The 13,305-nt window shown below is 42.5% G+C and overlaps 2 protein-coding genes across 4 annotated transcripts in view; both read right to left on the minus strand.

Annotated features, from left to right (window-relative positions):
• The window catches only part of LOC306790844 (apoptosis-stimulating of p53 protein 1-like), a 40,383-nt gene extending 35,590 nt beyond the window's left edge, over positions 1-4,793 (minus strand). Inside the window, exon 1 of the mRNA XM_079287360.1 lies at positions 4,672-4,793. Coding sequence (XP_079143486.1) covers positions 4,672-4,680 — 9 coding nt within the window. The 5' untranslated portion in view covers positions 4,681-4,793. The remainder of the gene's footprint in view (positions 1-4,671) is intronic.
• Positions 4,794-6,968: 2,175 nt separating this feature from the next.
• Positions 6,969-12,359, minus strand: LOC306790620 (protein tyrosine phosphatase type IVA 2-like). Of its 3 annotated transcripts, none has more exons than XM_079287026.1 (8): positions 12,282-12,359; positions 11,426-11,562; positions 11,210-11,346; positions 10,201-10,911; positions 10,000-10,092; positions 9,435-9,565; positions 8,973-9,047; positions 6,969-8,854 (listed from the first exon to the last, which is right to left on the minus strand). In XM_079287026.1, exons 4-8 carry the CDS (start codon positions 10,294-10,296, stop codon positions 8,743-8,745), a joined length of 507 nt encoding a protein of 168 aa, XP_079143152.1. In that variant the 5' UTR covers positions 10,297-10,911; positions 11,210-11,346; positions 11,426-11,562; positions 12,282-12,359; the 3' UTR covers positions 6,969-8,742. The 3 variants fall into 3 exon arrangements, with proteins under 3 accessions (XP_079143152.1, XP_079143153.1, XP_079143154.1); XM_079287027.1 differs by having other exon boundaries at positions 11,426-11,565; positions 12,282-12,350; XM_079287028.1 differs by lacking the exon at positions 12,282-12,359 and having other exon boundaries at positions 11,499-11,541.
• Positions 12,360-13,305: the final 946 nt, after the last annotated feature.

Consider the following 13,305-nt stretch of genomic DNA (forward strand, 5'->3'; position numbering starts at 1 on the left):
CAAACAACGCCCTAAACTCTGTTTTCCTTTCCTCTTCTCTTCCCTCACACACACACGCACACACACACACACACACACACTTTTGAGCATAATTTTGAGCATTGTTAGACAATTAAGGGGTGGGGTACAAACGATCATGAGATTCATATCAAAACAGTAATGAGAGTACTCAGAGGGAATTAAGAAGTACTGTCTTGTAAGAGAGAGTGTTTGTGTGTGCGCGCGTGTGTGTGTCTCCGCTTGAACTGGGATTTTTATAAACAAAATGTTCTTCCAAGTTCTTGCAAAGGGACAGTACTGTGCTTCCACCCACTACAGACAAAGATAGTCATATTCACACACACACACACACACACACACACTGACTTCAAAACAAGTAAAGGAATAAGAAAATATATATAATTCTGTAGTTTAAAAAAAACACACATTTATATTTGGAACATTTGTGTTTTTTCTGTACAGTAAAATAAGGTGACGGTGTGTCTCGGTTCAGCTACTGACAGTGTTTAAAAAGTCACATGGGCATGACTCATCAGCTGTCACCAGCGGCACACTGAGAGCACAGCTGGCTGAAGTCACACCAAAACCTCCAGGTTCTGTTCCAGACGGAAGACAAGAAACCCTCATTCAGAAGCCGCGCTGCGGAGGTTTTCACACAGCGGAGGTTTCAAAGCGTTTTACAGAGCTGTAGTTTAAACACACAAAACTTTGTTTCAATTTCCTAGTCTTAGATTACGGAGAGTAAATTCAGTAACGCTTAATTTTTCCAGGAAGGCCCGATGAAAGAAATGCTGACTGAGAGACTTTATGGAGTAAAAGAGGACGCTGGACAGAACGTGATGTCATGATTTCATCTCGGAACAATAAGTCTTTCAATTAGTAGAATTTGTTTTATTCATCAGGTCTGAGCTGAGGCCTATCTGGTTGATTATGCGTGGTGAAGACATATCTATAAGTTTGTGTGAATGTGAATTATGTAATAGATATGATTGGATGCTGTCCAGGCTGCTGTAGCTTCCTTTTTTTTTGAGCTCGGGAATCATTTTAAATGATGATGGACTCTGTTGGGATCTGGGGGGGGGGGGGGGGGGGGGGGGTGGGAGTGTGCTTATACCTGCTGTGCCGACCATTCAAGGAGAGTTATCCTTTTCAGTCCGTTCCATCTGTCAAACTCTTCTTATGTCGGCACAGTCCATTGTCCCGACTCTTCCCATGTGTTTTGTTGCAATTCCTCAAATAAATTGCATCTCTTCCTGCAAGATGTTGGGCTACACCTGAACTCTCTGTAGTCTTAAATCAAATCAGGAAGGTGTATTTGAGAGCAGCTGGTGGAAGCCCACGTAATCTTAATTTAATTTCGGAGACATTTCCAACAACGGTCTTCTCACTAATGATGCATCATGGGAGGGTAGAGCAGCTGGTGTGGGAGTGGAAGAAACACCTGCCGTTTAAAAGCCACACATGAAGACGTCCTATTTCAGGCAGTGCATCAACCAGAATTAGGAAAGTATTGCACACTGAGGAGAAAATAGCTCCGCCATACTGTGTTTCCAGTGAGGGAGCTTCAAGTAACACCTGCTAATAAGAGTCTACATTACATTCCAATTACGCTTTCGGAACTGGGCTGTAACGAGCAGACGCGGTGGATGAACAGTGGAATATACTTTGATCACGTTCTGAAGTGAATGTGCTTCTTAAATCTGCATCATTACAAACAAAAGGCCAGCTTCCCTGTTGGCAGTGTGTGTGCGTGCGTGCGTGCGTGCGTGCGTGCGTGCGTGAGAGAGCGAGACACAGTGGAACACAGTGACAGCTGGAGGTGATTTGTGTTTCAGACACCCCAGCTCCCACTGCCCACACCCAGACACACACACAGACACACACACACAGCGCTGTCTCTGTAGGAACTGCATGTGACCGGTGAAGCACGAGCTTCCAGCTCATTGAGAAAGAAGCAACACGAACACTTCTGAAGACGTATACAGTACGTCTCGCCGGGTATGCCTCCAAATCGTTCATGTCAACTCATGGACGTTCTTGAAACATTCTACAAATCACGTCTTTTCGTTACCTCTCTAGAACAGCCTCCCAGAAATCCCGCAGCGATCTCAATCAGCAACAAATAGTTCCAATTTGCCCAAAACAATTCAAAACCTGAGTCTATAAACTATTGAAACCAATTTTTATAGTCGCAGGACAAATGTGTTAAACCCTGCAAAGGAACAACACACTTAAAACGAGCCCTATACAAAGTGTGTTAATTGCCTCCACTCGGCTCTCAACATGGAGAAGGCCGAGCCGGCAGCTAGTAGCTGACAATGCTAACAGCATGACCAGCGCAAACACCCGGTGGGGCACGCTCACATACACTGACATGAACGAAAACGCATGGCCGGTTATATTGCCATTAATTCATTTGTGCAACATTTTCAGTTAGCTTAAAACTTTTCCTTTCGATATATAACATGGTAACAACAGACCACTAGACCATCAAAACGTCCGCTGTCGGCTCCATGCTAACACCGTGGGATGTACTGTACTTTCTTTGTGCTTAGTTCTAACATTTAGCAAAACACTATATAGCGTTGACACCTGCGCTAAAAATGGAGAATGGCTAATTGTAGCAGCTGCCACGTAAATTGTAAAATTTTAAATGCGATGAGGCAAAATTTGTTAGCGACACATTTGTTAACACAAGCACAGCACTGCTTTGAGCTAAATGCTAACAAAGTTAGCATGCTAACACACTCCAAGTAACAATGCCAACATGCGGATGTTTAGGAGGGAATAATGTCGCTCATCGTTTTGTGCGTTAGCATGCTAACGTTTGATAATTAGCATTAAACAGAAAAGTGAGGTTGCCAGTCACATCATTAACTTAGCAGCTATTTGGTCATAATTCAAAGTATCAGACCAATTAAAATGCGATACATTGCTGTATCCATCATGGGAGAAGTCCGTGTTTGCAGAAGTGAAGGCAAAAGCGGAGATGAGACACGTACGTAAAGTGCTTTAGGAGCCGATACAGTTTTCCAAGCAGTCTGAATAATGAAGTGAACTTGATGATAGCGGCTTCAGGCAAATACTTTCACAAGGGAAGTCAGAGCTGAATGTCACAAAGCTATGGTGGACACGATGGTAGAAGCTAAAACTCCCTGAACTTTGGGGAAAAAAGGATGAAAACAACCAGGAAGAACATTCAGGGTGAGGTCAAAGGTCAAGGTAGAAGGGTTCTCTCTCTCGCTCTCTCTCTGTAGTAAACACACCTCTATAGCTTCAGTGTATTGTCCGAAGCTGACAGCAGCCCGAACCAGCCACAAGGCACTGTACTGTTTTCAATGCGTATGTGTGTGTGTGTGTGTGGGAGAGAGAAAGAGGGAGCGAGGATGGAAGCAGGAATACTGATGGTTTACTCATTGTACAGTTAGTTCCCACATTTTTAACAATAAACTGTTATAATTTGCAAACTTTAGCCTCTATGTACAGTATGTTACCAACATCTACCGATCTAATGTTTTCTACTCACCAGGAACGTATCATGCATCAATAAAACCTCTTTAAAACTTCATTAGAACTCATGCACGTGCCATTTCAATATTGTTTAAGGGCCTTCAGTATTTGGGCTGATTAGTAGTGCAAGAAAGCATTTCTATGTTTATGTATGTACGCAATTACCGGTACATCACTCTAGACCTAAATATAAAAATGTTTCGACCAATTGCACTACACACACAGACACACACACACACACACACACACACACACCCACAAACCCACAAACACACCACTCAATAGTGTCAAGACAGCCAAAAGAAAAGTAAGACTTCTGATTGGAGCCTTCAAAATAAAAGCCTCATTGATAAACGTGATAGTATCCTCTTCGGAGTAATGCAACGCAAGTGAAAACCACAAATGCATTTACACATCGCCAGAAACAATCTATGGAGAGTATGTAAGATAGTCTATCTATACATGCTACAAAACAAAAAAATATAGACATATTTTGCAGGGTATCTAGCAGTTTCAAAGTTTAGGACATTTATCTTAAAACTGTGGCACAGATTTGGATTTTGCTGATTGCTACATATTTAAGTACCTAAACCCACATGGCTTCCTCCATTGCCCATTGAAAGTAGCCTTAAAACGCAAACTCCAATACTTCCTAAACTCTGCATAGTAGAGCGCACAACTTCCGGTTCTGATCTGTTTAAATGTGGTGAATTGGTGCAGCTTAGAGCGCGCAGACACAGAATATATCACGGTGTGTTAATGGCGGTGAAACGTCTGCTTCTCTCGTCATTTAATACACATTACCGTAAAGCTTCTTGTCTTCACTCACGTGCAATTCAAAACCATTCTTTCTGAAAAAGTTTCACCCGCCCTACGTTCCTGTCCCTTAATTTGAGAAATCGTTTTATTAAATTTTTATTGTCGCTGGAGAAAGTGTATAACACGTGTTCATAAAGAACATTTCAAAATCTAAAATGACATTCAGTAAAGGGACAACGTCAGCTTGCCGTTTAGTTCACCGTGTTTGACTCATTGGTGAAGCCCTCACTAACTGTCACGTTAGCCAGCTTTGAAGTCCTTTAGCAGTGATTACGTCAGCCAAGCCGACATATTGTCTATTAAGAATATTAAGTTTGGTGTATTGTATTAATGGAAACTCACCGGCAACATTCCTGCTGGTCAGTCTTCCTGTCCCGTTAGAAAATGTAACTTTATCCTCCTGTTGTTTCCCTCCTTCCTGTCCTCCACTCTTCTTCTACTGAACTTTTTCGGTCTTTTCCTCTGGTATCAGGTAATTTTCCATACATCCAAATGCTTCTTCTTCTTCTTCTTCTTCTCTCTGCAGCCAGATATCCATATGCTTAGACAACTAAAAGTCCTGCTCCTTTCCACTTTCAATCCCTCCCTCTTCCTTCCTCTCTCTCACACACACTCATATACACACACACACACACACACACACACACACACACACACACACACACACACACACACCCACACACACACACACACACACACACACACATACGCACGCACGCACGCTCACACACACTCTGAGTCTGCTGTTTTACACCGGGAGAGGAAGTAGGCTACAACTGGTTGTGAGGAAAATGTGGAAACACCAGTTGTAGTTTGGTCTGTCAGATGTTTCACTGATTTCATCCTTTGGTCGATCAGCAGGCGGTCCTCCGGTTTGGTCTGCAGGGTGACCTGGGTCACCCTCCTGGTGATCCCTCCCATCTGCCCCCGCTCTCCTCCTCCTCCCGATAAATAGCCTCCAGGTTCAGTAACAAATGTACCAGCGGGAAAAAAAAAAGAAGAGTTGGTGGAACAATCACCAATATCAAAATCCATACTATTTTGCGAAGATTCTAAGTCCTGTTGTTTGGAGTGAGAGCGCCCTCCTGCTGTGTGAAGAGCCATGTCCTCCTTCAGCAGTAGATTTGTTAAATATAGTCTACAGCTAATTTGTTAAAGTTCAGTGCTCCAATTTACAGTATTTGACTCTAGCACACTCCTAATAATGAGCTCGGTTTTTTTCACCATGCCCATAAAAATGAATGCTGATTTTAGTATAAAGTCATGTAACACACACACAGTGTCGTGTAGCTTCCAGCGAGCTTAGAGATGTTCAGCTGTCATATATGCAGCAGAATATCACAGAGCTGCCAAGGACGGTGTAGGCCTCTGTGTGTGTGTGTGTTCTGACTGATCAAGTGACATTGTACAAACCATAATAATATGGAGCATTACATTGCGAGCACAGTAACTCTGTTGTCTTCGTCTAACACTCTGTGCTGTAGGACGTCATCAGTTATTGTCACACTGTGTTCCACCTTCAGAACAGAAATGGATTCACTGATCAGCGCCTCCTGAAAAAACATTTTTTCAAAGATAGAGGAAGTCATATTTTGGCATTTGAACTAAGGTGCAAATGACTCATTTATAAAGTTCACTATTTGGCAGGACGTTGTCGCCCTCTACTGTCCACAGGGGTACAAACACTCCACCAAACAGGGAAACATGTGAATGTGACCTCCCTGCACTGACCGCTAAGGCGCAGTGGGTATCTGATCCTCCTCTCTGTATATCAGTCAAGCAGGAGGTCAGTGTGAAGTCTGTTTGAGTCATTTGAAGTACAGCATTACTCTTTACCTTACACTCGGTAGGGAATATAGAAAAACTGCAAGGACTGCAATACTTTTGAAAAATGGTAGTTTTTCCAGAAAAGCTTTCTTTCGTATTAGTGTGTTGTCTGTATCAGTGTTATAATATATTTTTACTGGTTCACCACTCTGTAAAACACTTTAACTACAATTGTAGAAGATTGTGCTCAACAGATAAGGCAAATATAATGTTGTACTTCCCTCCGACTGTGAAATCCCCCTGAATATTTGTATTTTTCTTCCCAGTTCACCGCGCCAATGTCCTGAAAGCCTGCTCCAGGATGTGAAGCGTGAACTCAGTCAGGCCTGAACATGAATAAGGAAACGTAATGAAAAGCAACATTGTGGATAAATTGATTCCTCAGATATTTTAACAATGGAGTGGTGGGCCTTTGCTGCATTCACCCAGTGTGGCTCTTTTGTTCAAGGTTAGTGTGTGTGTGCCGTCGGGTCAGTCAATACAACCAATCAACCTTGAATTGGCGCCATGTGACGCTGTCACTCCGCACTGACGTCACGCACGCGCACACACGCACGTTTGAAATTATTAACAAAAAAGTGCTTTTGGAAAATCTGTAATATGTTTTTTACTGACATGATGATTGAACTGTTATCAGATATTCATGTGGAACTGATCTGCATTAGTTGTTTTGAAGTGGCTCTTAAATCAGAAATTGTTTACAAGAATTTGACCAAAATGTGCTTGAAAATAAAATGATGAATGACAAACATCACACAGACGGACACATCTAATACAACTAGAGTGATGAAATATGCTCCGCAACAAGCAAGTTACATTACTAAACACTTTAATTTTCCAACAGGACTAGATTCGGTTTTTTTCTCACAGACAGACATTTCACAAAAAAAAACCCCACTGTGGAATAAATAAATGACAAGTACAAATAGTTTAAATGGTACAGGGAAAGAAAAGCTATAGAGCAATAATAACATCACAAAGGACCCAACAGCATCTTACAAGCGCAGCAGCTGACCGGCGAGCTGAGTCGGTACAGAGCCGGAGATGGACCAGAACCAAAGGCTTCAGTGGCAGCCATGTTGTGCTCCGCAGACCTGTGGAGGCCGGTGTAAGGAATCCAGAAAGCATTCAGCAGATTGTCCCGTTTGTACAGTCAGCTGTTCCATGTTGAGGTATACAGCACTGGGGTCAATGAACTACAGACGACATGTGTTCTTCACAGCTAACAGGACAAACTACCAAAAAAAAAAGTGTTGAATACCTTCACCAGCTGACCTTTTAACACGCCGGCCCTCTTGCCTTGGTGACATTATGAAGGACAGCGTCAAACATTTACAGCCAACACAAGTGTGTTTCTAGAGAAGCAGACTGCCCGTGACTCTGACATGGGACATACAGCAGGCAGGTAGATCGTAGTGTTTGTTTAATACAGAATACGTCACATGTAGAACGCGCTAATTTTATAACAGTCAATGCTTTCTAACTCGTCGGAGTTCTTCGTCACCTGTGTCACCTTTCGAGTGCGGGACATGGATTTGGTCCAGGAGATAATTGGAATAAACAAAATCAAATCTCAACCACCGTGTGGATTGATGTGCAATAAAAACCAGCAGGTCATTTATTCAGTTTGTAGTGTCGGAATATCAAGCTGCAGAGCACAAGAATGAATCTACTGTCGACGCTAAATGTTCTACAACGTCTGATCCCAACGTCAAAGCCAATTTAAATCAAAAGTCTGTCACAAGGAATACTTCACCACGAAAATAACTTTTTGATTCATACATCTATCACTCACCCCGTGTTACCTTGAATTCATGGAAGTAAAATTTTTTCTCGCACGCCTCCACGGTGAACGAAGAATCCACAACCAGAGAAAGCTCTTGATGAATTGCAGTGAATGGGGGGGGGGGGCTGCATCCGCTAAACTCTCACACGACCTGTGCAATGAAGCCAAAGTCTCATGTTCCGCATAAACAGCGTCGATGGGTTGAACTAATGTTTTGATGTAGTTTTCGCTGCGGTTAAACGCTTCCCCCATTCACCTAAAAACATCCAGAACATCCTGCGCTTTGTGACCCTTGGTTGACTGTGGAGGCCGAGATGAAAAACTGAGGGTGACTAGCTGATAAAAAAAACGGGCATTTGGGGGGTGAAGTTTTCCTTTAACATTAACGGCATTTATCAAAGCTTTATCTGTAATAGTGTTTTTAACTTCTTAACATTAATGCGGGCAGTTAGAATGAATTGTGTGGGGTCTCACTTTAATGGGATAAATATTTGTTGGGGTTTTGCGACATATTACGGTGAGGTCACAGACCGAGGAGCAGAAATAAAAACCTTTAAAACCTCTTTTTTTTTAGGCTCGTTTTTTTTTATGTAAAGTTGTCTGCGTAGGTTTTTAAAAGATCTTCAGAAATTTGACAATATGTCCCTTAAATTTTTGTAAATACTTGAAGCACTTTGATTGGATTTCACGGACATTGATGTTACCAAACATTCACCCAAAAACGTCAACTTCCCATTGAACATCACACAGGCGAGCGTCTCCTGCGGCGCTGCGGTGGCAATGTGTGGGGCCGTAGATTCCTACTGTATAGAGCAGCTCTGTCCGTTGGTGTCTTTGGAGCGCAGACACAGTTTAGGTTTGTAGCTCTCAAGGTACAGCAGCTGCTTGGAGTTGAACGCTCCGCGGCGCTTCCTGACAAACAAAAACACGTTTATTTGTTTAAAAAAAAAAAAAAAACAGCGACAGGCGTGTGTGAACAATCACAGGGATGGGGGGGGGAAAGACAGTCAAGTCAGTGTTTAGTACTCACAGTCTTATGAAGTGCACGGCGTCTTCATATTCCATCCCACACTCGATTAGAGCCAGGGCCACCAACACGGGAGCTCTGAGGACAGACGGCAAATACACACAAACGTCTGTTTGGACGGAAGCGCCAACTTTAAACCATTATTTCAACCCAGCTTTTGCTCTGACTTTTGCCGCAGACTTTTCCTTTTTATCAAGTCAATGCCAAGTTCTACCTCAGGGCCCTGTAGCTACAGATCAAAGAGGCACAGCAGTGGAACATCTAGTAGCACAGAGCTTTATACTGTGCAACACTACGACAACTGACAATGCATGCCAGGTCTAAACAACCGTTTTTTTGTGCATATTGGCGTGAAAAAAACCAACAACATCTGAGAGATAACTGACTCGGGTGGATATTAATACATCAAGCCATTCATACTGTGTGTGATAAACACGGTAGATCCTGTGTGTAGCGCATACTAACCTTCCTAATCCAGCAACGCAGTGCACAGCCACACAGCTACCCGGCTCCTCCCGAAACTTTGTCTGCAGGAGGTTCAGCCAATCATCAACCACCTGTTCTGGGGGGGCGGAGCCGTCATCAAATGGCCAATCCTGGAGGGGATATCAAGTCGTTAATTGATCTCATCAATATGTTGCTACACGCTGTCAAACGTGAACATTTTTGTTTTCATGGTTAGGACTAAACCGACACTCACTTTTGCCATTTATGTAGTGAAAATGATTACCGGTATGCTCTATATAGTGGAATCACTATAATGCAGTTATTACCGGTTCCATTTCAACCAAACCAGAGTTGGCGATTGTTGAAAAAAACTGAAACGTGAACCCGAGGCGGTTTTGTTGAGTCTAATTTTTTTTCCGTCGAGTTTGGATAAAATGTGTTTGAACAGGTGTTTTACTGCAGCACGTGTATACATTCAGTATACCGTCAGCAGCTTGTGCAGCATAGAAGTGCTGATGTGCTCTGCCAGTGTTGGCTCCACACAATGACGAGGCTAAATCTGCTGTGTGTCTACATCACTTACCAGGACTTGGATACTTTCTTGCTCCACCGGTGTCTTGTCGTACGTGGCAGCACACACTCTCACCAGGGTGTTTACACCGTATGCCTTCAGATCCTGTACATCGAAACACACGTTTAACACAGCACGACACGGTTGCTTCTTCTATTACTGAAAGAAAATGAACGATGGGTATGCATGAATTATTACAAAAAGGTGCGCTACCTCTATAAACCTTCCGAGTTGTGCATTGGTGGGGTTGTGCGTAATGAGAAATCTCAGGCAGTCATAAGAGATCTCCACTGGAGCCGGTCGGTTCATTTTTAGACCCTCAAAAAGGTTTATTAACACAGAAAGAAAAGGTGAGAAAAGTCCTGTGCTTCAAACAAATCAAAGTGAAAGTGTTGCAAAAAATTAAAAGCAAATAAAATTATGTTTTCAATAAAAGAAAAACTGCCAAAAATGCAAAACCACTTTGCCAATAATTTCACTAACTAATGCATCCGTATGACTTATGGGCAAAAAACTGTAACTACTCGATTTTGTTGACAAAAAGTGGTATAAATTAAAATAAAAGACAAGACTAATTTCCTGGGATAGAAATAAACTTTTCTTGGCAATGAAGAAATAACTAAAATTGGCTTGGTTAAATATTAAACTCTAGCAGACCAGATTAGACAACTAAAGTCCAGAAGAAGAAGAAAACAAAGACAGAAAAAAAAAGATCTGTCCTTCCTTTCTCTCTTTCAAATCGGCTAGCCCATTCAGAAAAGTCTTGGCCGAATCAGGGTAGAAGAAGAAAGGAGAAGCAGAAAAGGAGAAGAGCTGTGAGGAAACTCCCGGGTTAAACCCAAAGCCTCTCCCGCTCCCCGGGACAGGTGACAGGCTGACGGTTGGCTTGTCTTCATATGGATTGAACAGGATGGCAGTAAGGACCTACGAGGACACGGAGACGGCCATTAAGGTTTCCTTCCATATTGCTTCTTGTTCTGTTACTTCATTATGAACAGTATATTTCTGCATAGCGACCTATTCCCAAATGGGATGTTTTTACCTGAGGCTTTAGTGTGATTAAGATCTGATACCCATGAACCTGGATGCATCAAATGACTATGACTGATTCAGTGTACCTCTACTCTCTGCTGCCCCATAGACTGTAACATGGTGAAAACTGAGAACTTGTTTGTGATGTACCTGAATAAAAGACACAAACCAGCCAGTTCATACTACACACCTGTGCACGTCAATGTAGTGCAAGGCAGTGTTTGCGCCTAGCTGGTGTCTCTCCTCTTCACTTGTCCACGATAAGCAGCAGGTGCTGGGCTTGGCAAAATTCCCCTCCAAGCCTCGCAAACGCCATACATGTGCAGCCTGGTTGAGAGAGAGAGAGAGATACACAATGCATTGCGAGCGTGACGTGTAGCCACCAACTTAGCACAGAGCCACTCACTGTGATGAGCGCTGAGGAGGTGGTTCATTGAGCGTACACAGGACAATGTGTCGGCTCCGGGATGTAGACACACCATTGATGATGATGCTGCTTTTTCTGGGTCCTGGCTGACAACGGCCCGCTAGCGTGCTGCTAACCTGCTGCGTAGAGGAGAAACGTGTTGATAATGCTCGCGGTTAGCCTGGTTTAAGTAGCTAACATACGATATTCTACCTGTTTGGCGTGACATTGTGTTCACGCGAAAATAACAGACCATTGAGAAATGTTCAATTCACGCGAGTTAAACTATACGAGTGGCCAGATATCGGATTTGCACCTGCAAGTTGCCGACTGCAATTAATACACCGCTCACAGTACAGGGTATATATTGCTAGAGGCTAAATGTTGCTAGCTAGTCCTTTATGCTCCTTACAAACAAACTGATGTGGTCGTTAACGTTAGCTCGGACGATGCTCTAATGACAGCCATCTAGCTAACCTTACGAGTAGGCTGATTGTCAAACGCACACACAGTAACTTGCTGTATCTTGCTGTATCTACCACAACATGGTATAACATGCCCAGTTTAAGACACAATGATTTAGAAACTAGCTAGCGGTTACCTCATTAGACTTATCAGTAACGCCATAGCGTTATGCCATTACAGGCTCAGCCGCCAACCAGGTCAACAACCATGTTCCTCTAATATTAATAAACAAAGCTAGCTAACACTTCCAGGCTAACGTTAATGCGTTGGCTGGTTTTCAACAACAGCCTAATGACAGCGGGTGTCGTTAGCGCGGGGCTAACTTCAGGTTCACATTAGTAACACCTGCTAACATCAAACAAACACGGCTGACATAGCTAACGTTACTTACAAAACGCAGTTGTTTCACGGAAAATCCAGACGTTTCTACTGGCGGAGAAGAGTCTGCGAAGGAGACATGTCGAACAGAAATGTCGAGTTAGATAAAAACAAACGAGACTTCCGGTTACAAGCTTTCAATAATAAAACTGATTGAAGAAAATACACTGCACTGTTTGGGAAAAACATCGTCCGTTTTAATTTGTAAGTACACTTCCGGTATTATTCAGACGGTCTCCTTCAACTTGACGAATCTTTTAAATCACACTTCTCATTATGTTGCTTTCCTAAATCTGACAAAAGTGCTATTTTATCCCTTTGAGCTGAGTGAGGTTAGGTTTAATAAGGCAAGTAGTAACGTACGTAATAGCAGTGGTGTAGAAAGTACCCAAAAGCCATACTTGAGTAAAAGTAAAGATACCTTACTGGAAAATGACTCCAGTAAAAGTCACCTATTAGAATACTACTTGAGTAAAAGTATCTGATATGTATTGTACTAAAGTATCAAAAGTAATTTTCTGATATTAAATGTACTTAAGTATTGAAAGTAAAAGTACAAGCAAATGCTGTTAATAAAAAAGCAAAGGGTCAGAATTTTGAGAGTTATGAAGTTTATTCTTTTAAGTGCTGTGGCACCATGACCAAGGACATGGAGCTGTGTTGAACATAATTGGGTTGGCTGTGATCCATCCAGGAGCAACAATGTTCAACATAATATATTGTACATAAGTATACTTTTGCATCTACTATGAACTTATCATCATAATTCTCCGAAAAGCAATATGACACGATGAAGGAGTTGTAACAGTGCGTTTCTAAGTATGCTCATTAGACTAGAGGATGTAGAGGGCAAATGCATGATATTATGTTCAGCAAAACATAGCCACTTGATGCATCAGGTCAGTGTTGTGAGAAAGGACACCTGCCTTGTAAACTCCTATGGGCCTGATTTGAACACAATAGGCAAAGGTTTTGCTCAAGCTGAATCTGCAATTGGGCGACTGCTACCATCATAACTCCATCTGATCATCCACAAC

Source organism: Melanostigma gelatinosum (genome assembly GCF_949748355.1).
Source record: "Melanostigma gelatinosum genome assembly, chromosome: 16".
Lineage (NCBI taxonomy): Eukaryota > Metazoa > Chordata > Actinopteri > Perciformes > Zoarcidae > Melanostigma > Melanostigma gelatinosum.